Source organism: Ambystoma mexicanum, chromosome 11, assembly GCF_040938575.1.
Source record: "Ambystoma mexicanum isolate Mex_15411 chromosome 11, UKY_AmexF1_1, whole genome shotgun sequence".
In the NCBI taxonomy this organism is placed as follows: Eukaryota; Metazoa; Chordata; class Amphibia; order Caudata; family Ambystomatidae; genus Ambystoma; species Ambystoma mexicanum.
Genome location: NC_090934.1, coordinates 306,593,600 through 306,620,570, shown reverse-complemented (window position 1 = coordinate 306,620,570; position 26,971 = coordinate 306,593,600). Strand labels below are relative to the sequence as shown.

At 47.0% G+C, this 26,971-nt stretch overlaps 1 protein-coding gene across 16 annotated transcripts in view; it reads left to right on the top strand.

Moving 5' to 3' along the window:
- The window catches only part of PUM1 (pumilio RNA binding family member 1), a 1,312,543-nt gene that overhangs the window by 932,914 nt on the left and 352,658 nt on the right, over nucleotides 1-26,971 (top strand). For all 16 annotated transcript variants that reach the window (XM_069623037.1, XM_069623034.1, XM_069623036.1 and 13 more), the window contains one exon: nucleotides 10,020-10,256. In XM_069623037.1, coding sequence (XP_069479138.1) covers nucleotides 10,020-10,256 — 237 coding nt within the window. The remainder of the gene's footprint in view (nucleotides 1-10,019; nucleotides 10,257-26,971) is intronic.

Genomic DNA, 26,971 nt, shown 5'->3' with positions numbered 1-26,971 from the left:
ATGAGGAATACGTTGGAGGAACATCCAATCGAAAGAAAGTTACCAGTTGGTAAGTAACTTGTTCTTTTTGACATTCCACGAGACAAGGGTGGTGCTACGGACACACCCCTCCTTCATGGCCAAGGTGCCGTCAGACTTTCTTCTAAATGAGCCCTTGGTGTTGCCTGTATTCTCGCTGATGCCTTTGTCGCCGGCTAAGAGGAGTTTGCACTTGCTGGATGTGGCTAGAGCCCTGAAGTTCTACGTGGACCGCGCAGAGTTTTCGGAAGACGTTGCAACTTTTTGTGAACTTTGGCCCTGTTAACCATGTGAAGGCCCTCTCCAAGGCTTCCATTTCCAGGTGGCTCTCCGGCTACATCACCCATTGTCACCGGTTGGCAAGCTGACCGTTGCCTGGCCGTCCGAGAGCCCATTCAACCAGAGCGATCGCTGCAACTACAGTATCCCTGTCTGGTGTGCCCCTGCTGGACATCTGCAGGGCTGCTACTTGGAGGTCGACGCGCACCTTCACGAAATTCTACTGCGTCAACAGGGATTCCAGATAGGAGTCCAGGATCAACCAAGCAGTGCTGCGCAACCTGTTTGCTTGAAGGTGAGCCTGGTGAGGAGGTAAGAAATCCTTAATGTTGAGCCTTGCCACCCTCCCATGGTTGTGCATATGTGTACTGCTATGTATTTTTTATTCATGAGCATGTGAATCCGTGGCAGGCCCCATGCTGGAGAAGGAACAAGTTACTTACCTGTAACTGTTCTGTAGCATGGGTATGGCATAGATTCACATGCTAACCCTCCCTCCTACCCTTCTGCGGCTCTTCTCTTGGTCCTACTGGCACTTAACGTGCTACCAAATCTGAGTATTGCTGCCAGAGAAGGGGCTTAGGTAGAGGGCAGTCATTGTCTGGGGGCAGTATGACCCAGAGACCAGTGATTGGTTGCTAGGAGACAGTGCAAAAGTGAAACTGATTTTTTCTTAATCAAGGATTCCCAGCCTGACGACGGGGAATATTCATGAGCATGTGAATCCATGCTGGAGAACAACAGTTACAGGTAAGTAACTTGTTCCTTGACACTTTGGAAGTGTCCCTAGACCAACCGGTGGACTGGCCTGCTCTACTGGGCTACCTTGCTACAGCAGTTGCGGTTTTCGAGCCTTCCAACTTTGCATATCGTCAGCATGTACCACAAGTCACCTGCTCCTACATTTTCTGCCGTCTCAATTCAAGGGAAGCAGTGCTGGATCTGCTTCTTTGTTCACTGCTGCAGGATTGCCTCCTGACTATGGTGATATTCGCTGGAGCTTGTCTGTGTTCCTGAGGTGTCCCATCTCCCACAGAAGTATTCACGGGTCTTCGGTTGTGTCTCCATTTGGGTCTTCAGCTGGAAGATTCCTGGAACTGATTCTGAAGTACGTAGACTGAAATCTGGTACCTGCACAAGTGTTAATCTGAATACTCTGATCGAGGGGGAGGGGAGGTCGCGAAGAATCTGTGTAAGTCTGTTCGGACTGATTTTCTATACTCTGGCATGGTGAACAGTTGTATAGAAGGCCAACCTAGTTTGGCGACAGGGACAATTCTGCGAGATGTAGCCAAACCAGTTCATGGTAGCAAGACGAGTGGTCCAGGCTAAGTCTCAAGAGGGGAGTGAGCCTGTAAGCTGTCCTCAACGAGTACACACTATAAACAATCAATTATAAAAATATGTAATCATGGCCGTATAACACTATGAAAAATGACTACTGTGAGGGAGAATTCTCATTTTTGTGTTAACTCCCTTCAACTTCAGAGACCCCCAGCTCTTTTGCTGGACTTTAGGACTTTTCATTTTTATCCTGGAGTGAGAGACCTTTTTCTCACTCTCCTTTGTATTTTTGATCTGATTTGGACTCGGTTTCTTTTGTTTTTGGAGTCTAACAAACTCCATAGGCATCTATTTTTGTATTGACACACAGCACCCTCAGTGCAGTGCCGCAGAGAAGCCTCTTGGGTTTCTCATAAGGTTTAAACAACTTCTCTTGGATAAACTGCTTCTAAGAGTAGTAATGTGAAAATGACTTTACTTACCTTTTCTCTCTGTAGACCCAGCACACACCATTTTATGTGGAGTGCTGAGGGGTTAGTTAGTAGCCCCTCTGTCTACTTACTCATGTAAAACATTTTTATGATACCTTCACGACTTTTAATGGCTGGTGGCAGTGGTTGAATTTTCCTACCATTGTGCGTTTTTACCGCAGGCTGAATCCTCAGCTGCAGTATTGCACCCATGCGTGCCCATTTTGTCAAAATGGCCCCGGTCATCTTTTGTTCGCCATTTCTGGCTTGTGAAGTCTTTCTTGGGTTTTACTCTGCGCACCAAACCAGGCTTAACTCCTTTGTTCGCTTTGACATGCTTCAGTACTGAAACCCCAATGAAGAAACATCCAATGAAGGAAACTGCAGCTTGCTGTACCCTCCTGCACCCTTAAAGTGCCTGGTGAAGCTGTGCTGCAGTGCTGAAGCTCCAATTTCATATCGACTAGAAAAGCCTGAAACGGACGACTCCCCCCCTTGGGTTAGTGGGTTCAACAAACCCCAAGAGGAACTTTGCTGGAAAACCTTGCCCTGCTGGCTGTTCTTCTTTGCTGCTCTTTTAACCGAGTGCCAGGAAAACCAGAATAGAGTGAATAGTTTTCAAGCCGAACCAGAGCTCCAGGAAGATCCTGAGGACCCTCCTGAAGCTGGACGACCCAAGCCCGAGTCACCTCACCAGAGTGCTGGACTCTAGATTCGAGGAAAGCCCATCAATTGTCCAAGAACCGCAGTGGTGCTATTGACCGGTAGCTGGAACCTCAAAGTGCTGCTGAATTGGAAATAGCTCGTAGCTGCCGCTGACCTTCAAACCGCATTACAGGAGTCCCCAGCCATCCTCCCTCTTGTCCCCACGACTGAGGCCCAGGAACACAGGATCTGCAGGACTGCAACATGAATAGAAGCCTGCTGGACCCTCTGTTTTTTCCAACCTAAGGTACTGTCTTGACAAAAAAGGTACTTGCCTCTTGGGTCTGTAGCTTGCTTGTTCTCACTTGCAGTAGCTGCTTTTTGCAGAGTTGATTTCCAGCTCTGCCCTTCACAACCCTTACAGCTTGTGGCCCAACAGGGATTCTTTTTTCTACAAATTCTCTAAAGCTTTGTGCAAGACTTCAGCGCTATCTAAAGAAGTACCTCGGCTCGATTGACCTTATTCAAATTGACTGACTGTCCTGGCTCCCTGCAGACTTTTCTAACCCATTGACTTTGGTTCTAACTGTCCCTCATAGCTGGTATGTATGTTTAACTTGTATTGCTGGGAACGATCTAATCTAGACTTCACTGGAGATTCAAAAGTATTCACATGTAATGAGAAACTGTTAACCCTTACCTTCCATCACCTTTTCATTTTCCACAATCTCAGTATTACCAAAAGTGATCTACAAATTCGAGCACTGTCCTAGTGCTTGAAGTCCCCTCAGGGTGTAGGAAGTATGTGTGTAAAGCATCCCACACGAATATCTACTTGTGTATCTTGAACCTGACGAATTGTATTGTTGTATATTGCCCTTTTTGAAGGCTTATTTAAAACTGACCTTTAAATAAATATTTTACTAGAAAATCTTGAGTACATGTTATTTGTATAATTGTAATTGCGAATCTGTGTTGCCTCTCTACAGCTCACATTTACCCCTCTTGAGAGAAGTCTGGCTGCTCAGTCACTCTACCAACCTGTGTAATACAGACCTATACCAATAGGTGGGTTACCTATTACCAAGAGGGCAAGGCTGGTGTCTCCCACAGGGTTACTGCATCCAATCTTGCCTAACTACTACCAGCATGTAATACTATCGCACAATACTAAATACATTATACATATATGTTTTGCCCTACTCCAGTGATTGTATAAAACACCCCCTGCAAAGGAAGTTAAGTATTAGAATGGCACACTACAGGTCCACAGAGATGCAGCACTAACTTTAGAATAACATCCCTAACATGTATGGAGCCTTGTGCCCAAAATGTCACCAAAGTTCCACATAGTTTTGTGAGACGAGAAACAATTTGTGGAGGGTGAAGCGTTCCGAGGGGTAGAGGACAAGTTCTAGTGAAGAAGTGTCCCCACTTTTGGAATGTTTGCCTGAACAAACCGGGGCAAAGCCAAACTTTTATAAAAGTTTCTAAAAGTTACCAAACGTTTAATAAGGAGTTGGGGGTTCGGGTGTAAGTACTGTTACAACTCACCCCCCACCCCCCCGTACTCCAATTCTTCTTAGGACTTGGCTGGTCTTCTGAAAAGGGTCCAAGGTTGCTTTTTCCACAGTCAACTATGATCCTTGAAGCCCAGGGTTTGCAGGTTCGAGCAATTCTCCGGTTGCTGACAAATGCTGGTGCAATTGGAGAATGGAGAAGAATTTGATGCAGGGCCCCTTCACAGCACTGGGTGGGTGAAAGCTGTTTTGGACGACAATCACCATGGCACAGCAACACTGGAGGGGGGTTGTGCACTTGTCGCAGTCAGACTTCTCCTTGTATCGCGGCTCTCATTCATGCTGGAACTACAGCATTTGGCAGAGATGAGTCCTAGAGCACAAGCTGTTGATCCCCAAAGTTCTGGTCGTCAACGTGGAACAGTGACATCTGCAGCAGGGTCACCCTAACTCGAAGCTGGACAGCCACTGGGTGATTTAGGGCTCTTCTTCGCAGGACTCAAAGGTGACATCAATAATGTTCCCTCCACTCCAAGGGTTGCTGCTCATTGGCAAGACTGCTGATCTCCTCCAAGACAGGGCTCTTCCAGGCCAGCAGCAGATTTTGGCTGCCAGGCCGCCTTCCAATGGGTCCAGCCTCTTTACACATCTTGCAGCTGGACAAGGATCCTTGGGTCCTGATATCTAATGCTTTCTTCGACAATGACAAAGGTGCCGCCTGCTGTCACTGCATCGGTGATCATCGCAGGAACTGGCCTTCCCGCATCTGGTAGTATCCTGAAGAGTCCTGTCCTGCATAGGTGCCTGCTGCATTATTCCATTGGAAGGTGGGTTGCACACAGCTCCTGAACCCGACGTGAACTTTGCTTGGACCTGCAGCTCCAGGGCATCAGTGATTAAGACCAACAGCGGAGAAACCTAACTCCAGCTACCCTCCCTCGATCTGCCAATGCTTAGCAGTGCCCCTCTCTCTGCCCTTTAAATGCCCTTTAAAAGTTTGTGAAGAACTTGATTTGTATTATAAATTTTGGCTTTGCCAGCACTTGTTGCAAAAGCCCTCAAAGCTAGATAAGAATTTTACTCACCAGTAGACTTCACGTCCTCTGGGACCTTCACCTCTTTTACTTACGTCCCAACCCCTTTCCTCCATATTGTACGGGAGACAGACCTTTTTCACCAGAAAAAAACCTTCTTCCCCTAATAAATTTAGAGGTGCATGGGGCATGGCCCAGGGAGCATGCGCTGCCCTGACTCCGCCCTCCGATGCCACAACTCAGTCCCCTTTTCCGCGTCGAGGGGAACGGGCCGAATTCACCAGCGCTCCGGGGTTTGGCTTTGGCCATGTAATTCCAAGCGCGAATACTTCTCCTTGTCTTTTTGTTTGTCATTTCTGTCATTCAGGTACTCTGGCATCGTGCTCCTCCCCGGCGCATGTCGACTTCTACGGGGTTCAGCAGGTGTCCATCCTGCAACAGGCTCGTCCCAACTTCAGACCCCCACGCTCTCTGCCTACATTACCTTGGCCCAGACCACGGTTGGCAATCATGTTCGGCGTGTGACTCTTTCCTCAAAGGCGCTGAAGAACAGACTAGCCAGGTGGAGGGAGCTTCCAGAAGTCTCCTTCAGAGGATCCCAAGAACTTCGTGAAGCATCATCCAAGGTAGCGCCGATATTTTCCAGCACACCCCGCAAGGGAGACTCCTTCCTAGGGACTCTCCCGCGTGGGAGAGACCGGCCAGGTCCTTCCGCTGGCACGTGCACCGAGGCTGCTACAGCTACCTGCATTCGGGTCGAGGGGTCCTTGGATCCTCCCGGGCGCAGTCGAGGGACCGGAAGGTTCTTGTACTGGGTCTATGCCTTTTTATCGGCGCAATGGCCGAGGGTCTACGCTCTGACACCGGCAATACGTCCGAGAGGCTATGCCCTAATACCGGCAATACGTCCGAGAGGCTATGCCCTAATACAGGCAATACGTCCGAGGGGGTGCACCTAAACGCAGCTCTATCGACCCCTGGGTCGAGGGTGTTACACCTACCGGGCCAAGACCCGAGGAGCAGGGTAGGTCTCGAGATACACAGGCAAGAGTCTTGGTCGAGGCCAGACCCAGCAGGCTGGGCAGCACGTCGCAGGCATGTGGCAGGCAGCTCGACAAAATGCCCACCACGCCAGACAGTAGCACCCATCCAACGCCATTCCACGAATTTGGCGAAGAACGAGTGTCAAGGTGGTACTGGTCGCAACCAGGTACATGGCCTACAGTCTATCCTTCATATGCGCAGGGCAACTTTCCTATGTGTCCTTGGGGACTGGGCAGTCCCCCACTACTCCGTCGGTACCCTCTGCCACCTCTTTGGCAAGTGAGGAGGTGCTCTTCGATAGATTCCTCGGCCTCATGAGGTCTCCTCAGATGGGGTTTATCAAGGATGCAGTCAGGGAAGTCCTCCCCACCATGCTAGCGGCACCGCAGACTCCTCAATCTGGCTCCATGACCCCGGTGCAGCAGCCGCCTCTGGCTCCACTGCCAACTCTGCAGCCTCCGGTCTCTGTACCCCAGCCTCCGGCGCCATCTACCCCTCGTCCACAAGATCCTCCAGATCTGCAGGACACGGATGAGGAGGATCATCTGGACATGCCATCCTCAGCCAGGGTCTTCCATGAACGTCTTGCTGGCCTGGCGGAGTAGCTAGGCCTCCCTCAGCCTGAGGTCGAACAGCCAGCAGAGGAGGTTCTGGATGAAGTCCTCACAAGACGCCCCTCTGCCAACACAGGGATTCCACTGCAAACCGTTGTAATCTCCCTGGCAAGAAGGGTTGGCTCAAGCCCCACTCAGTCCAGCCGGTCAACCGACGCCTGGACGCCAAGTACAGGCAGATGGAGGGTGACACTCTTGCTCTCAACCCACACTCCTCTGATCTCTGCGGCATCACTTTACTCCAAGCCTCAGTTGTCGACAGCCGCCTCCTCTGTGGCGCTTCTAGGCAAGGAGGAGAAGATCTTGGAGGCTTACGGCAAGAAGATCTACTCCAACGCTTCCTTGCACCTGCGTCAGTCCAACGCAGATGCCATGCTGGTGGCCACCAACCAACAGTTATGGCGGGAAATTGCAGACTTCCTCCCGGAACTCCCCTCCCAATGCCAATCATGCTTTAAGGCGGGGCTAGCGGAGGCCAAGCTCGTGGCGCATGACCTCATGGAATCCACAGTGACGCATATCCATACCTCGGGCCGGGTCATCTGCATTGCCACGGACATGAGGCGCACAACCTGGCTCTAGTCGAAGTTCAACCCGGACGTCAAGGAGCGCATTCTAGATCTACCGTTTGGGGGGAGGAGAGGAGAGGAGAGGAGAGGAGAGGAGAGGAGAGGAGAGGAGAGGAGAGGAGAGGAGAGGAGAGGAGAGGAGAGGAGAGGAACTCTTTCACTCCTCCACAGATGAAGAGCTGGACAAAACAAACAGCTCACGAAGTTTGGCAGCCGGTGTCCCGCCCAGTGGTTTACTTTTAACTACCGTGGTGTGCATTTACCACAGGCTGCATTTGCAGCTGCAGTGAAGCACCCAAGGGTGCCATTTTTGTCAGAATGGTCCCAGTATTCTTTTTTCGACATTTCTTTGTGGAAATGCCCTTGAGATTTACTCTGCACGCCAAGCCAGGTTTGGCCACATTGTTAGCTTTGCCTTTGGCGGGATTCACGAGTTAAGCCAGCCTCAGGCTCCAGGGTGTCTGGGCTAGACAGGAAGCGATGGAGGTGCCCGAAACTCCCTGTGCTTGGTCTCCTAGGAGACCCAAACACACTCTATAGTGATTGGCCGGCTGACTGTGGGTGACTGACTAGGCTGTGGCTAGGCTGGAATGAATGGGAGAGAACTGAATAAAAGGCGAGGCTTTTGGCTTGGAAGGCAGTCGACCAGGAAGAAGGCTTTATAACTGACTGATAAATTAATAATTGTTTATGCAAGAAACCTTGAGTGTAAGTTTACCTGTAACACTGTGTGTACCTCCACTACAGCTCACATGTACCCCTCTTGAGATAAGCCCGACTGCTCAGCACGCTACCAATACTGTGTAGTACAAGCTTATACCAAAGGTTGGGTTGACTATACCTGTAGTCAAAGTTGTGTGTAGTGGTCCCGGAGGGTACTGCATAAACTTTTCCTAGCACTTCCCATCCCCCACCGATTTGTTACTGTTCCTGATTCCCCCCCCTTGTGCCCGCCCCCCCGACATGTATTGGAAAAACACCCATCGAAAAATTACTGTTGATGGTTGGACCTCGTAAGAGACCAACATGGTGTAACAGATGTACCGAGGAGCATTGCGATTCCAACAACTTTCAGGGGTGTTTGGTGCCCCACTGAGAATTTTCAGTCTGGGCCGTGTGGAAATAGTTGGAAAATGATGTAGACCGAAAATAGTATCCAACCTTATGTTATGTACATTCTTATTTTGTGTTGGTAAAGAAATAATTGATGTTTGTTAAGTTTATATAGCGCTTTAACCCAAAGCGCTTTACAATATAACAAGATACAATAAAGGAAAAAGCAAGTTAACAAACATGAGACAAACCAGCGAAACAATATGTAGAATAGTTTCCTTGGCTGTTGGAGGTGAGGGAAAGGTGAGAAGGAAGGGAGAGGGGGTAGTAAAGGGAAGAGGTACAAAATTTAAGTATGTGATATAAGGTCACCTGGATGTGAGGAAGGGAAGGTACGGGGGCAGGGGAGGAGAGAAGGTAGGAGGTCAAGGGGGGAGTGAAGGGCTTTCAAGGAGGTGCGGAAGGAGGTGTATGTGTGGATGGAGCCGATAGAGGTAAGGAGTTCCAGTGTAGGGGGCCAAAAGCTGAAAGGAACAGAAAGCGGCACAAGGAGACCGGGGTACAGTGAGTAAAAAGAGATCAGCAGAGCAGAGAGAACGAGAGGGAGTGTAAAAGGAGGAGAGGAGAGATAGAGGGAGCAAGGTCATTGAGAAATTTGAAGACCAAACAGGGGAATGGAAATTTAAGTTGGGAGGGGAAGGGAAGCCAGCCAAATTGAGAGAGTGAGGAGGAAATAGAATTGCGAGGGCCGAGGAGGCAGAGGGTACGGATAGAAGAGTGGTAGATGGATTTGAGGGGGGTCAGATGAGGCAGGGAGTCCAGAGAGCAGAGCAGTAGAAGAGACTGGAGAAGATGAGGAAGGAGATTAAGAGTTTAGAAGCGTGGAAGATGAGGGAGGTTCGGATCTTGCGGAAATTGTAGAGATGGTGCCGGCAGGAATTAGAGGTGAGAGAAATGTGGTGGGTGAAGGAAAGGGAGGCGTCGAAGTGGAGATCAAGATTGCGAGAGTGATGGCGGAGGAGAGGCAAGTGTTAAAGAAAGTGATGCTGATTCATTGGTTGATTAAATGATTTTTAGTTTAAAGCATAGCCTGTCTACGTCCAGTTGCTATTAATCTCAGACTCAAAGTTTGAGCACTGTTTTATAGTATGAATGCAGGATTCTTCCTAAGCTGTATATGATGGAAGCAGAATCAACTTTGAACTTCTAAATCAAGAAGTATGTGCATCTTGCTGATGAGCACTCAAACTAGATTGTCTATTAGTAATATTGAAATATGGATTTATTTTCAGCGTTTTATAATGTACCACTGGCATAAATTGATATGCTTCAGAGTGCTTCACATAGGGCTATGCGATTGACAAAAATTAGATGTTCTTCTCCAGACAACTTGCTTGATGTTTACAAGCATCTCTTGATTATTTATCCTTTCTCCTCCTCTCCCCCCCCCCCCCCAATCACCGATTTTACCTCCCCTGCCTTGTTATAGTTGCAAACTCCACTACAGGCAGCGGCTCTCGTCGGGACTCTCTTACTGGCAGCAGTGAACTTTATAAGAGGACATCAAGCAGTTTAACACCAATTGGACACAGTTTTTATAATGGCCTTGGATTTTCTTCTTCTCCTGGGCCCGTGGGCATGCCTCTACCCAGTCAAGGGCCCAATCATTCTCAAACGCCTCCGCCAACTTTATCATCCCATGGATCATCGTCCAGTTTAAACCTTGGTAAGCGCTGATGACTCAATGTTTAAGCATGTTTTCACAGCTAATAAAATTACACTTGGAGGTATGTCTGCTAAAATAGGAATTATTCATGTGGAATTATTTACGCTATGGACATATACACAGGTATTTGGGGCTACAATTCAGTAGGTGCTGTTTATCTTCTATTTGTAATCTAGAAGTGCCTAGTTAGCTTGGCATTGATTGATATTTTATTTCTATCGCGCTTGTACAAAGTGTTTCAGAGCACGACAAGGCATGGGACATTGAGAACGCGCAAGTGCATGGGAGAGGGGGAAAAGTGCATGGAAGGGGGGAGAGGTGGAAAGTGCGAAGCAGAGGAGAAACCGATAAATAACAATAAATAAATAATAAAGGCAATAAACGGTGGTAATCCAGCCAGCAATTTGCAAGTGCTAGGTTTAAGGCAGCAGACAGGGTAGGTCTGATAAGTGCAGGAAGAAAAAGGGGGGGGCTGTATGGGTACGGATACAGACCCCAGTGCAAGGGGTGGCCCGGAGGCAGTGCAGGAGGGTGGCGGGATGAGCAGGTACCTGGGCCCAAAAGACAGAGGGTGGCCAGGTGCACGGTGCATCAACAGCTACATTCGATTAACCCGTATCAATTGATAACATACAAATAGTCCTATGTCACATTACATTTGTGTGTTTGGGAATGTGTATAAAGATGATTTGGGGACATATATAGAATCCATTGAGAGATAGAGATATTATATAGTGTTTTTTCTTCAATATTACATGTTTTTTATTGCATATTCAGTTATAAATCTTTTACACAAATGAGACATTATCGTTACTTGTATATAGCACAGAAGAAAGCAAATTCATATAAATCACAGGAAGGGAACTCTAATACAGGTAAAACTAATACATCACCGTCTAATCTAAAAGAAAAATTGTTAGCACAGCATAAAGAAAAAAGATAAAGGAGAACATGAAAAGAGTCATAAAAAGATAAAACGGAGCATCTATGAGCAAACAAACTACTGCATTACCACATGAGATTGGCAGTTTAGAGCACGACCAGCAATGTTGCACTATCCGCACATTTCCAGACCTGTGTGGTGGCTATAGTCCAACTCCTACTATATCCCGACAAACATCTCCACCAGAATGATTTGCTTTTTATATAGTTCATAAGTTCAACCTATTTCGCGAAATACCACTCATATGCAGATCTCAGAGGGGCATTTGGTAAGAACATTTCGAGTGGATTGTGTCCTCCAACGTATTCCTCATCTTAGATGTATTCCATCCAGCTTTGCTGCTCTTGAGAAATTTTTTTGGCAGATGGCACCGTGCATCGATTTTGTCGAGCTGATGGTCCCTCGAAGGCCTCCATCGAGGGTGACGTCATCTGGTGCAGAAGTAGCACGCGCAGCGCCCGTTGGCCTCAGTTCCGTTTTTCCGCAGTTACGTTGCTTCGGACATTCGGTGCGCCTCGAGTTCTGTGAAGAATATGTATATATATATAAACAAGAAAGAAATATGTCCTCGTCATCAACCACGACCCCGAGATCGGGTTTCAGGAAATGCAAGTCGTGCGGCTCAAAAATGTCGATCACGGACCCGCACCGCAAGTGTTTGTGGTGCCTCGGAGAAGGCCACGACATGGAGGCCATTTCGAAGTGTCAGGCGATGACGGGGAAGGCCTTGCGAGAAAGGAGAGGAAAGCTACAGGTAGGTCTGAAGGATCGAAAAGCCTCGAGTCGAGACCCCATGAGGAGAAATCTCCTAGACGTGAAAGGCATTGATCTAGATCCCGATGCGATTCTCATCGCTCGTCATCTTTGTCAAAAAAAATCGAAGAAACGACGCCACAGGTCTCCCTTCACATCGTCGTCAGATGAGTCTCTGAAAAAAAATTAAATGCCCCACGAAACATTCGTCGTCCGAAGAGTGGAAAGCATTCAGGGTCAAAATGATGGAGGTGTTTGTGAAGGCAAAGCCTCGGTCCACGCCTTCTTCGGAAGCCGGCCGTGAGCGTCATCGCTCCGACACTCACACGCCCTCGAGCCCGGGTGATCGTAAAAGGAAGGATAGGGAACCTTCCAGGACGGCGAGCGATAAACGCTTGAGTCGACCGCTCCAGGTCACCGACGCCGTCCGAGACCGGTCACACCTCGAAGGGAAAATCGTCGAAGACTGCCTCAACGCCCTCAAAGCAGACCCTGTCGATGACCACTATGTCGTTGACGCCTTTATCGACGACGCCGCCGCAACACTCGGCGCCAAAGGCTCCAACCAAGCCAGGGCAGCCAAAAAGAGGAGGAGAAAGTTACAAAACATGTAATTTCCTCAGAGCCTGGTACTACACCTCTTCCTCCTCCTCTCCCAGAGAAGGCTTTCAAGCCTCTCCTTAGGAAGGAGTTTTTCAAATCCTTGACCTCCATTTTTGAGGAACAGGAGAGATCCGAGGAGGAAAATGTACCTTTTGGATTGGAATATGGCACCCCAAATGTCCCAGAATGCTTGATCTCAGAGGAAAGCAGAATGAGTGATTTGGTGGAGTCTTTACATAATGCAAGTGGCATTGACACTTCTCCTGAGAATGACTTTGGTAGACCAGATCCAGGAGAGCATGCCAGTCCATCTTACCGTCAGTTAATGACCAAGGTGGTAATTACTTGGGATGGGCTAGAACACCAGCCCAATTCGTCCAAGACGATTTAACAGACATATTGGACCATGGTCCCACTGAAGACCCAGTACTACCTTTTCATGTAGCCTTACAAAACAGGGTGGCCAAGAATTGGGAAACTCTGGATTCTATTCCTCCGGTAAATAAGTCCCTTGCATCAAAATACCGCCCAGCCAGTAGCGACCCCGGCTATCTGTCAAAACATCCAACTCACGAGAGTCTGGTCATACAGGCAGCCGCAGCTTCCAACAAACTTGCATACCAGTCTATCCCTCCAGACAGGGACGATAAGCGTGTGGATGGTTGGGCACGGAAGGTATTTTCAGCCGGGAGCATGGCATTAAACTCCACATGTGCTTTGGCAAACTTTTCCTGCACTCTGTGGGAGTGCATCGCAATGGCGCCGGAGCACATACCAGAAGGGGAAGAAAGGGAAGGTTTCGTAGCCATCGTTAGAGATGGAAAGGAGGCCATGCAGGAATCCCTTCAATCTGGATTGGACACTGCGGATAGTGTAAGCAGGTCCATGGGCACTAGCACGGTAATGTGCAGGTTTGCGTGGTTACGGAAGTCTGGTTTTGCACCGTACGTACAGAACCGCCTTCTGAACATGCCTTTTGACGGGTCTCACCTTTTTGCCAACAAGGCTGGCGAGAGCCTTGAGAGGTTACAGACCTCAAAAGCAGCGGCCAAATCTTTAGGAGCTGCTATTGGGCAACCTCAGCCTTTTCATGCGCAAGGGCAATCATGGAGGGGACGATCCTATCGTTATTACACCTCATATGGAAAGACGAGAGGAATGGCCAAAGGGGCCAAAGAAAGAGGCCAAAGAAAGGCCACTCATGGTGGACGAGGAAAATGTCCTAAGCCAGCTCCAGCCACTTTGCCAACAGCGGCTGCAACATCTGCCACAACACCACTTTGAGGACTTGCACCACAAAACACCTGTAGGAGGCAAGCTGTCGCAGCTTCTGCAAGAATGGCGAGCCATTACTTCAGATGTTTGGGCTATAGAAATAATAGCCCAAGGCTACTGCCTTCCTTTTCTAAAGCAACCTCAAAGCAATCCACCAGGGAGACACCGTTGAAGTTTTCAAACCTGCTCCTACAGCAGGAAGTTCTAACCCTGCTGGAGAAAGGTGCTATAGAACCAGTACCTGCAGCGGAGAGGAACAAGGGATGTTACTCCCCGTATTTTTTGATCCCCAAAAAGGACGGAGGACTGAGACCTTATCTTGGATTTAAGAAACTTGGAACAAGTTCCTCGGGTGAGACAAATTCAAGATGGTTACCCTTTCTCAGATCTTTCAGGCCCTTCAACTCCAGGACTGGTTGTTGTCATTGGACCTCCAGGATGCTTATTTTCATGTGCCGATTCATCTCAAACACAGAAAATACCTGAGGTTCGTAGTTGGCGACTCACACTATCAGTTTCTAGTCCAGCCATTCGGGTTGACTTCCGCCCCGAGGGTCTTCACCAAGTTAATGGTAGTGGTGGCAGCGCACCTCAGGAGAGGGGGGATTCATGTCTACCCCTACCTGGACGATTGGTTGATGAGAGCGCTCTCTGCCGAGCAAGCACTGGATCATCTGAAAGTCACCTGCCACTTCCTCCACAAACTGGGCTTCTCCCTCAATTTCAAGAAGTCTCAAATGACACCTTCCCAACAGCTTCAGTACATAGGAGCTGTACTAGACACATCCTTGGGAAAGAGCTCGCCTTCCAAGACGAGGGCTCAAGACATTCTTCAGATGGTTTCCAAATTCCAAAATGCCCAAAATCTCCAGGCTTACGACTTTTTAAGGTTGCTCAGCCTCATGGCATCCTGCATCTTTCTGGTGCCAGAGGCATGCTCGAGGATGAGATCCCTTAAATGGGCCCTAAAGACTCAGTGGTCCAGTTCTCGGGTCAAATGACAGATCTTCAGATTCCGAACAAGGTCAAACAAGACCTTCTATGGTGGACCTGTACAGAGAATATCCTAAAAGGATAACCTTTTTGCCAACCATGGCCGGAGATCATAGTAGTGACGGACGCCTCACTCCTGGGGTGGGGAGCTCATGCCAACGATTTGACAATCTTCGGTCGTTGGTCTCCATCGGAGTCCAAACTACATATCAACCTTTTAGAGCTGAGGGCAATCGTACTAGCGCTGAAGGCCTTCCTGTCAGGGGAAAGAATGTCCTGATAATGACGGACAACACAGTGGCCATGCACTACCTAAACAAGAGGTGGTGTGGGGTCACTACCCCTGTGCAGAGAGGCAGTGCAGCTCTGGTTTTGGGCGATTCAGGAGGGAATCTCTTTAACGGCAATTCATCTAGCCGGGGAAGAGAATATGACGGCAGATTCTCTGAGCAGACAGAGCACGGTGTCCCACGAATGGGAACTGGCTCAGGAAGTCATTCAAGAGATCTTTGCCCTTTGGAGAACCCCTCAGGTAGACCTATTCGCAACCAGTACCAACCGAAAATGCGAAAGGTATTGCTCAAGGGAATTTCCCCCGAGATGAGCCCTGGGGGACGCGTTTGTGGTGGATTGGAAGTTCCCACTATTGTACCCGTTCCCTCCGATTCCCGTCATTCCTCAGGTCATCAGGAGGCTGAGACGCTTCGGGAACCGCATGATCCTAATTGCTCTGGATTGGGCCAGGAGAACGTGGTGTCCGGACCTTCTAGATATGTCCATCTCTCCTCCAGTACGTTTTCCTCAGAGAGAGAACCTTCTCTCTCAAATGGAAGGTCAGGTTCTCCACCCAGAGGTCAGAACACTCAACCTTCATGCTTGGTATCCGAAAGGCTGAGATACAGGGATTGGAACCTTCCAGATGATGGTATGGAGGTGTTGCTTTCGGCAAGAAGGCCAGCAACAAAGTCTCTATGCCGTTGGAAAAAGTTTTGCAACTGGTGCAGGGAAAAGAATGTCGATCCTTTTCTATCTTCTATTCCGGAAGTACTATCTTTCCTTCTGACCCTAGCACATAGAGGTCTGAATATCGGAACAATAAAAAGTTACCTTGCAGCGCTTTCCATTTTCAAGCGATCATCGGAAGAATTCTCCTCCTTCAAAATTCCTTTGATAACACAATTCTTAAAAGGTCTCACTAATGTGTTTCCTCCTCATCCATTTCAAGTACCGATTTGGGATCTAAATTTAGTCCTAAAATTCTTAATGTGTGCCCCTTTTGAGCCTATGCACACGTGTCCATTAAGATTACTAACATGGAAAACGGCCTTTTTAGTTGCTCTAACATCGGCAAGAAGAGTGATCGAATTGCAGGCACTGTCTTTTGGGCCACCCTATACTGTGTTCCATAAGGACAGGGTTGTATTGAGGGTTAAACCATCATTTTTACCAAAAGTAATATCTGATATTCATTTAAGTCAGAAAATTGTTTTACCCTCATTCTATCCTCCACCTCATCCTTCTAAGGAGGAAGAAAGATTACACAGACTGGATCCAAAAAGAGCTTTAAGCTTTTACAGCTCTAGACTTTCTAGGCTTAGAGTGGACAACCAGTTGTTTATAGGCTACACAGGAAGGAAACTGGGTCAATCGGTAACAAAACAGACAATTTCACGCTGGATTGTACTTTGCATTTCAGAATGCTACAGGCTAGCACAAAAAGACCCACCAGAAGGGTTGAAGGCTCATTCCACCAGAGGCATCGCCTCTTCCACGGCCCTTCAAAGAGGTGTCCCAATAAAGTCCATTTGTAAAGCAGCAACTTGGTCTTCACTTCACACCTTCACAAAATTCTATATCCTAGATGCTTCCCAGTCTAGGGAGCTGACTTTTGGAAAAGCAGTGCGTTATTCCGCCATCCAAAGGCATTGATGGATTAAAAAAAAAAAATCTGACCCCTCCTCCAGAGACAGTAACACAATACTGCTTTGGGAGTCTATCTAAGATGAGGAATACGTTGGCGGACACAATCCACTCGAACAAGTTACTTACTAACTGGTAACTTTCTTTCGATTGGATGTTCCTCCAACGTATTCCTCATCGCCCTCCCAACCTACCCCTCTGTAGATTTTTCCGGATTATTGCCATCTCAAATCTCGCAAGGCTGATAACTGTCTGCCGGCACAATCTACACAGTACAAGATCACAGGCAAAAAAGGGGGAAAAAACAGAACTGAGGCCAACGGGCGCCACGTGTGCTACTTATACACCCGATGACATCACCCTCGATGGAGGCCTTTGAGGGACCATCGACTCGACGACATCGACGCATAGCACCCTCTGCCGAAAAAATTTCTGAAGAGAAGCAAAGCTGGATGGAATACATCTAAGATGAGGAATACGTTGGAGGAACATCCAATCGAAAGAACGTTACCAGTTGTTAAGTAACTTGTTCGTCTTGCAGACTCCACTTCGTTTGTATCAAGACAAATTGTACAAAATATTTCATTAAGTGGAATACCAGACCATGCACCTTATTTCCAGCACATTTAGTCAATGTAATCTGATGTTAAAAAATATACGTTGTGTTTTTAATGATGGAAGGAGTTTTGGATATGTTTGAACTAAAGAACATCCTGCAAAAGGTGTGTAGGGATTTCGTGTTGACAACCTTCTCATGGCTTTTTACCCAGTCAAATCTTTCTGCAGTTTTTTTAATGATTTTAACAAGGCACCTTCACCATGCTCCCAGTGAAGAATCCAGCACAATTCATTGTGGAAGTGCTCATTCATTACCTTAAATCTATTCATAACTGAGCATGTATCACTGTCCAAAGCAGATCGTATGACCGACAAGAGGGAATTAGGTCTTGCATACATAATCTTAATGTATAGTTTAGCTCTATTAAGCTGGATTGAGGTAGATTGGGATGTTAGTCCTATCTCCAGTCTGACTGCCTCAATAGGCGTGTAGTTAGTTAGCCCCAATATTCTACGCCAGGTTAGTCCTTCAATTCTATCTGCCCAAGAAGACCAGTCTATGTAGGATGGCACTAGTGCATAGAGGAAAGCCCAGATAATTTCTGTTTATATATAGTATGGATGTCCTCTAAACGATACCCTGCTGTTCCTTTGGAAAAGGACAAAACCGCACCCATGGTGGTCCGAACCTTGGCTCTCCTATTCAGCTGCAATACCTCATAGTACAAACGTTGCCTGAACTGACTTCATATCCCAAGTACTTACATGAAGGCACCCTTTTGATATTACTTATAGGGCAGGGGATAGTAGTCTTCTTGCACTGCTTTTGGCCTATAGTCATTGAGTTTTTGCAAGATTAATTTTCAAATCCTTATCAGCATAGGTACAGATGGCCTTTGCACTGTTACAGATTCAACTATAGGTATTGTCAAATATGACAATATAAGCATAGCCAATCCAGCCCACCTTGTTAATGCTGACCTTGGGAAACGCTTTCAATTTTTCAATTAATATTTCCCCAAGGTCTGCCATATACAGAATGAAGAACATGGGGGCCAGAGCACATTCCTGTCGTACTCCCATCCTTACAGATATCCAATCAGACATAAGACCCAAGTTATTAAGCCTACCCCATGTATTTTCTTCGTACATTAGCTTACAGACCTATAGAAGATGGGCTGTTTTAGGCAAAGTTTGAATACAGTACCCTCTGGGAACACTACAAACTATGACTACAGGTATAGGCAACCCAACCTTTGGTATACGCTTGTACTACACAGTTTTGGTAGCGTGTTCAGCAGCCAGGCTTCTCTCAAGAGGGGAAATGTGAGCTGTAGTGGAGTTGCACAAAGATTCAAATAAACTTGCACTCAAGGTTTCTTGCATAAACAATAATTTATCAGTCCGTTATAAAGCCTTCTTCAGAAGGGAGCAATAGAATATTAACACACAAATATACTTCAATACTGTATAGTTTCTGAATCCGACAAGACCCTTTTGGGATGGCGCACAGACTCAACTTACACTCACAGGTGACTTCCATAACAAGGGTGCTGGGGGCATTAAGATCTTACTGTTGGCATTCAGAATGCTCTTAAAGGTTGGTAAAAGGCAAAGGTTATTAGAACACAAGAAATCATCAATATTCTTAAGCAGGGCAAATACTTTTAGATTGCAATAGAAGAGTCATTCAATTCAATAGGCTAAACCAAAATCAGTGGGCAAAAGTCTTTGTATAGGATGCAGCACTTCAGGTAAGTAAATGGAAAAGTCTTTGCCCAAGTTCTTAGGAGTCTTTGATAAAAAGAAGAATCAAATGTAGGGCGACAATCTGATTAGACTTGTGAGTTTCAGAAGTTACAAGCACTTCCACGGTAAGAGATAAGTTCTCTTAAACTTGTTTTACAGTATCTTGGTAAAGAAGAAAAGATGCAGCTGAAGACTTATGTTCCTGTGCAGCTCTGCAGATCTCATTGTTCCTGGGCCTCAGTCATGGGGACAAGAGGGAGGACATCAGGGGACTCCTGCACTGTCAAAAACTGCCAACTGGCAACTTCACATTTGGTGGCTTTTTTGCTTTTCAGCTTCTTGTGGCTAATGCAAATAGCAACAAGTGCGGTTCTCGGCTGTCAAGGTGGACTTTCCTTGCTTCTGGGGTCCCACTCTCGGCTGAGGGGGGGTCAGGCTCTGTCATTCCTGCTTCGTCAGACTCCGGAGGATCTTCCAAAAGCTTTAGGCCAGCTTAAAAATAACGCACACAATCTGGTGTTCCTCTCCCTGGCAATACGGTTTGCTGCAGCAACTCTGAGGAAATTCAACCAGCTCCGAGATAGGCATCTTGGTGGCTTACTTTGGAGTTGATTGGTCCTACCAACTCAAAGGGAGAAGTCGTCCTTGCAAGGACTTCTCTGTTGATATGAACTTGGCAAGTTGGCACTGCAGCAGTGATTCACCGGGCAAACCAACAGTCCAGGAGTTGCAGCAGGCGTCCTCTTAAAGCTATTCTTTGGTTACTTCGTCCAGTGGTCGACTCTGTCTTCCAAGCCAAAAGACTTGCCTTTTATTCAGTTCCCTCCCATTCATTCCAGTCTAGCTGTCACTCACCCAGCAGGGTGGCTGTCCTTGCCGGACAGTCAGCCAGCCAATCACAGGGTACTACATACAATCTTGTCCAACACCCCCAGGAATTGAAATCTGTGTGGCAACCAAGTGGCCTTACTACAAACACCTTACTGTTTAAACAGCGCTTCTTTGTAATAGAAGATTAGACTTAAATACGAAGTCTAAAGCTGCCACTACAGGAAAAATATCTAAACGCCGGCATCACATCAGAAAAGGTACTGCCCAGTTCATCACACGAGGAGTCGGACCAGTTTGTGTCTATAAACAGAGACTGGGTGGGGCCACAACGTTCGCTTTGCTTGTGAGCCTGCCCCTGTCCTAGATGGGGATTCTGTGAGCACTACGGAATTAAGTAGAAAAGCCGTGGCAAGAGGTGACCCTAAAGGCAACCCAACCCGAGATTGCGCTAACTCCCCAAAACCTCGACTGTCGGGGAATAGCGCAATCTGACTCCCCCACAAAAGGGGAGTTTCTGAGAATGTGGTCAAGTCACGACTGCAAACTAGCCAAATGGGGAGCAGTTGAAAGTTTACAAGATCTCCCGCACTCTGGCCAGAGAATGCATACCAGCACAAGGTTAATTGGAGACACTAACGCATCTAGCTTCTCGGACAAAGTCCCCTTAGTGTGCTCAGATGAGGACCTGCTTTTGGACATGGCTGCCGCATAAGTAGAAGAATGAATGCAGCTTTTGCAAACACAATGTCACCATTCATGAAACTGTATGAATCCATAGACCAGATTAAAGACCAGAGCACAGTCCTGCCCATGCTTGACACTAAGGTCATCTTCATGGAGGTGTTTATAACCGCCCTCCAAATAAACCTGGACAAAAACACAGCCCAAATCACGGACATCCTTCACAGTATTGTCGATCCCATCATCAATGAAAAAAAGAGATCGGAGTTGGACAAACAACGAATGGAAGTGCAGCATGATCGGGATCCCACCAAGATTACTGAATTGGTGAAGTCTACAGTGGGAAGGTCCGATGAGTCCTCGCCCACGGTTTCGGCACCTTTTAAATGTTACTAGAGCCTTGTACAGCCCCGTATTGAGGTCTGTAGAGGGCACTTTGCAGAAGGACCAGGCAGAGGCAAGTAGTGTTGGGATTAACTCGCGCACAAAAGGCCATAGTCTTGGTGTTACATCAACCCAGGGAAATGAATCAAGAATCTCAGAGCCAGCAGATGCAGTGGAACCAAGTATGCCTAGTTGAGATGGTTTCAAAACTCAGTGAAGGAAAACACGCCACTGTGGCCAGCGAGATCTCCCAGCAATTGAGGTCTCCCAGCAATCACAGAGAGAGGCCCTGAGGTCTAAACTTGAGGAAGCCAAGAAACAGGAGCCGGAAACTGCAAAAACATAGATCTTCTACCTCTTTAATTACACCTGCAAAGAGGCGGGTGCCAAGGAACAGATCCCAAGTGAGAAACTTACTAATCTTACTGCCTGCAATCAGGGCAGTGAAGTATGAGTGAAACAGCACAAAGGTCAAGGGATAACATGACCGCCCTGGCGGGTTTTCACGTACGAATAATAAAACAAATGTCAACAAGTTCCTGAGGGCGGTGAGGAAGACGAGACAGTGGACTTAACCTACTTGTCCACATACTCTGTCACAGAAGATGAGGATCAGACCACCAACTGAGGTTTAGACATTTGGTTCAAACTTCTGTCAGATACAGCAAAGTGTATATGCCGAAGAGGCTTACTCAACCACTGTTGAAAACAAGGGAGACGATGAAGACAAAGTATCTCCTGAGGTTCGCCATAAGCTAGATCGAATGCTCCACCCGGGTAGGTCACCCGTCGGGCTGGGCGAAAGTGTAAAAGCGAGATCAAAACCTAAGGCTGCTACTCTGAATACTGCATGGTGTAACTTTTACACAGCCAGGAAGAGAAAAAAAGCGGGAGGCCGCCACCATGGGTCAATTTAAGACCTTAGAAGAGAATCGAAGGGCCATAGCCAGCCACCAGACAAGGAAAGCTATCCCGCAATTTGACGGGTCCAATCCATAAACTCAAGGATGAGGTAACAAGAGGCCAAGACAGGACTCATGCCATAGACCAAGGAATCGACACATTCCGTCTGTTGTTGGAAAGAATAGTCTTCATTGATGACGATTTAATCCTGAACAGAGCCAGCGTATTGAGGCTGATTCACAGTTTACATAGCCTTCGGCAGGTACAGTCAAGACCTCCTCTTAGTTGAATTTACCATGAAAAACTGATTGGATAAAGAAATTATTTGACTTATCGGCAATGTTTTCAAATAATTTACTGGCCGACGCGGCTGACCTACTACCAATGGGCTTCTCGCGAACTACTTAGAAGGCACACAAAGATCCCTCTAAGAAATCGGGCCCCGTAGAAGGTCCGGGGGCTTTGAGGCCATCTGTGACCCATACAGGCTTGCGTAGAACATCAAGGACCGAGGGGGCATTGGAAAAGACAAGTCACTCCTCCAAACTCGACCCACGCGCCTTTAAAAGGCAAAGCAAGGCAGAAGTGAAAAAGTAAGATTTGAGGAAAAGGGCAGGGACTCGACAGATGAAAACTGGTTCTGGCTGGCAAGTGTTCTCGCCAACAAGAACCCCCAAGTCATAATATTTAAAGCCAGAAGCGGAGCCTCAGCACATGGTCCTCTGTAGCTGGAATACCAGAGGCTTCGCTCACTTGTTTGGCCCGAGTGAGCTGCACTTCGACCTATGTGATCTAATCTGTTTGCAGGAAACCTGGCTTTGGGAGCCACCGATCCTGGAGTGATTTTCAGTGTATTGAAACACTGTTGAAAAGGGTCTCAGAAGAAGACCAGTGGCTAGGCTATTAACAGCAATACAAAATGATTGCGGCCTTGAAGTTATAGCGGATATTCACTTGACACTGCTAATTCAGGTTCTAACCTGGAGGACAGGATCGCCTCTGGAACCCTTATCGTCCACGTGTCTAATATTAAACCTTTATTGGAATGCTGCTTCACTGAAATCAATGAACTTTGTCAAGACTCTTTTGGCCGCAATTGATGAGGCTCTGGCAGAGTGGTCAAACTTGGACCTCATGGTTTGCAGTGTTTTGAACATCCATTGCTTGAATGAAAATGCGGAACTAATAAGAAATCTTGCGCCAAATGCTTAGCCACCAGCAGTAAGAGGTTGGCAGTGGAGGAATGAACTGGCTCTACAGAACATCATGATGGTGAATGGAAACGTAAAGGGGGATAATCCAGCAAGACCCACTTGGAAAAGAGGTCTTGAGACAAGGATTGTGGACTGTTTTCATCTCGGAACACATTCACCGAAGCATGTAGCATAAGGAGGTGCAGGTAACAAAAGGAAGTGACTGCAACATCCTATTAACAGGCAAGAGGTGGCCAACGGCTGGACGAGACCGCATCCACTCCAAAGTAACTGCAGATCGCACTATGCTGAAAATTCCCTTGGCAGGAATTTCAGCTTTTACTCAATCTCTTCAAGTCACTTCAAACGCTGAGGGCAATAGTCTGGCGGTTTCAAGCCTAGATTATGCAAAGAGGCTTATGGCCTATGTCGAGGTAAGATCAGCGGGTTTGAGACAGTCATTAATTGACCGTTTTGACATTGATGTGGCCAATAAGAAAAAGGCGCTTAAACTTAAGAGGAGGTGTAAAAAGGTGTAAAAAAAAAGGGGATGTGGGGGGACAGCTGAGGCAATGGAAGAACTAAAGACTCAACAAACAATACAAAAATTGGGTCAAGTCCCACAAGCACAACATGCTCCAGAAAGACGTGGAGAAGATGCTCAATAACATGGCCTCAAAAACACGACTGAGATGTGGTGAATAATTGAGATAGAAGCATAGAAGCCTTAATACTCCTTGATAACTAATTCAGTGCCACCTCAAGTGTGGGTTGCCCACTTCACGTCACTTTTTGCGTCGACTAACAAAGGGATAGCTACCAAAGAACTCCTACTACCTGAGGACAGGACTGTTCAGACGGACAAGGAGGATATCTTAAACATGATTTGAACGGCAAGTGGCTCGAGGGCTTCTGGCCTGGATGGAATAACAAACCCGTTGCTGAAGCAGAACCCGGACCTAAAAAGTACCTGTGTCATGGACAACTTCCATCATCGTGCCAATATTTAAGAAGGGTGACGGGACCGACCCGGCCAATTACATGCCTATAGCACTCATTGATGTAATTGGAAAGAACTTTGGTGCCTGCATATTCAAAGTATTGACTGCCTGGAGTATTCAATTTCATCACTTTTACTGTTGGCAGACTGGTTTTGATATGGGCGTGGGAATTGTTTTTGGAGGTGGAATATTTGACTTACCTGGGCATGTGCTTGAGCAATAGCGGGAACAGTGTGCATAGAGAAAGCTCCTTACGTAGTAAAACGAGGACTCTGGCTGTACAGGCAAGCAAGTTACTTATGAGAACTGCAAATTCACCTGGCTTCCTGTGATCGAATATCGCTTGAAGGCCATGTGCATAATCCCATATGGAGCAGAAACCTCATTTTCACTGCCCTTTAATCTGTGGCCTAAACTGGAAGACATTTTCTGGAGGCGTGTGCTGTCCTGCAGAAGTGCACGCCAATCTAGGCAATTAGATCAGAGTTGGGCCTTACCTCAATGTTGGCTGTAACCACTTGGAAGTCGCTATCATTCTATTGAAAATGCATTATGCTGACTGAAGCAGGTCCCTTTTTCATATTGGAGAAAGCTTTGATAGAAGACTCAGACATCACTGATGGAGTGGAAGATGATCTGCAGCTCAATTTTGAGGTCCACGAATCTGGAGTAGGACTTAGTTGCAAATCCATGCGCTTTTGCCTTAACTTGCTCCCAACGAGGGAATTGTTGGCAGTAAGGTCCCCTCCAAACTTGCATATCTTCTAGTGCAGGCTATGCAACGGTGATCTGAACACCACTTAACATTATTATACCCAGCGCTAAAAGATACGGAACACAGTGATGAGGAGATTCTTTAACGAAGTGTCGACACTGCTTGTAGCAGACTGGTGGGCCTTGTTAACACAAGGAGAAAGGATTACTTTAACAAAGGCGGCGTTGGCATTCCTGAAAGCTGCATTTGCGAGAATTGATGTTTCTGCAAGGCTGGCGGAAACCAGCTGAACCAATGAAGCCTCTAACTTTTACAAGCACTAAACATGCCCTTGGAGCAGAAACTGACAGTTAAAGGCGATCAGTGGGACGAATGATTGGTGCTACTTTTTTTTTACTTCATTTTAGACTCATCAAAGTTTTTTATGGTAACATACAATTTCGTTAGCAGAAAAACACATTTTTGAGAAAAACATCACAAAGAACACACAAGGAGCATTCTGATCAGGACATACGGGTCTCTCGGCCCTCTGGTCATTATGAGGAGGAATCCATCTTAGTGTTCATCCCTCCACAAGAAGCACCCTCGGGAGCCTGAGGACACCCCTAGAGTGGATTGTACTTTGGTTTTATGCTGCCCCATCCAATGACCGTTGTCTCCCCATGCTCCACCCCTGGCGGGCATCTTTAGATTTTTACCTCACAATTCAGTGTTGGGAGTCTTGTCTTGCTCTTCGAGTATTTGGCTATTTTCGAGTAAAATATTTTTTTTTCACTGAATCTTGCCATCGTCAACCGACTACTGGAAGGACTGTTGCAGGGCAAGCTGACGATCCCTGGAGTTCTGAGCCGAAACACTGAACGCCGACTCTTGTACTGCGGTATCCGTCATTGGGTTGGTCAGTCCACTTGTTGGCACAGGAACACTTTGAAGACTCTTGTTGACCGGCACCAAGAACAATTCGAGAATGGTTGTTCCCGCCACTGCTACAGGTCGAAGCACCAACAAAGGCCTTTTAAGATCACTAACCAGGCAGAGCTCCAACCGGACTGCAGCAAAAGTTGGTTGTCGGGCCTTCTCAGGATCGATCCACGGGTCTTCTTGGCTATGCAGGATACTTGGCTCCTTGCAGGATCTGAGGGATCCCTGCAGGATTCCTCTTCTTGTGGAGAAACTCAGGTGCGCACAAGCTCAGCCCAACCAATGGAAGATCTACCCCTCACACACACCCCCCAGCATTGTTCCAATTAGGACCACTTTTGGTGAAACCCATGCATACACTCCAGACATACTGATACCCGTTTGTGTATTGGGGCCAGCCAGTCCCAACCCACTTCCTCGCTTTACCGATCAAATGCATGGCCATAAAATGATTTTCCTGACCCAAGAAAGCAGGAAGAAGGCTAAAGGACAAAATGGAACAAGCATAACACCTTGTGGCACGTCCATGTTGGGACACCAGCCACACTTGATAGTTAAACGTGGTAAAGCTACAATTAACTATGTCAAAATCATGAAAAAGTTAATGCTGCCACCAGCTTGTCTTCAGGCACATTCAAAAGTAACCCAAAAATTCCTCTCCGCGTAGTCTAGGGTCATACAAAAGAAACCCTAGTCTAGGATCCCACAAAAGAAACCCCACTGCACTGCATTGGAAGATGCATTATGCAATGTTCAAAAGTTACACAAACATATAACAAAGTAAAATGAACTGGGAAACCTATTTTCCCAGTGCTGACTGTTAGGCAAAGTTTGTATACAGTACTCTTTGGGACCACTACACACAACTAGGACTACAGATGTAAGCAAAACCAACCTTTGGTACAAGTCTGTACCACACAGTTTATGGTAGCGGGCTGAGCAGCCAGGCTTCTCAAGAGGGAATGTGAGCTTGTAATGGTGTTAGACAGAGGTCTACAATCACAAGTATTCAGATAGACACTCAAGGTTTCTTGGTAAAACACTTCTTAATTTATTACACAGTCATTTAGAAAACATTCACTAAAAGGAGGCAATCAATATCACAAAAAAATATACAACAATACTTCACACTAACCGGTTCTGAAACATTTACACTACTTTGAAGTAGGAGCAAAAAGGCATACATTAATAATACAAATATTACAGTTACTCTTAAACAGTGCAAATAGTTTGATTTCACGAGAGGAGTTGGTTCAATGCAATATATAGGCCAAAGTCAATGGACTAGTGTC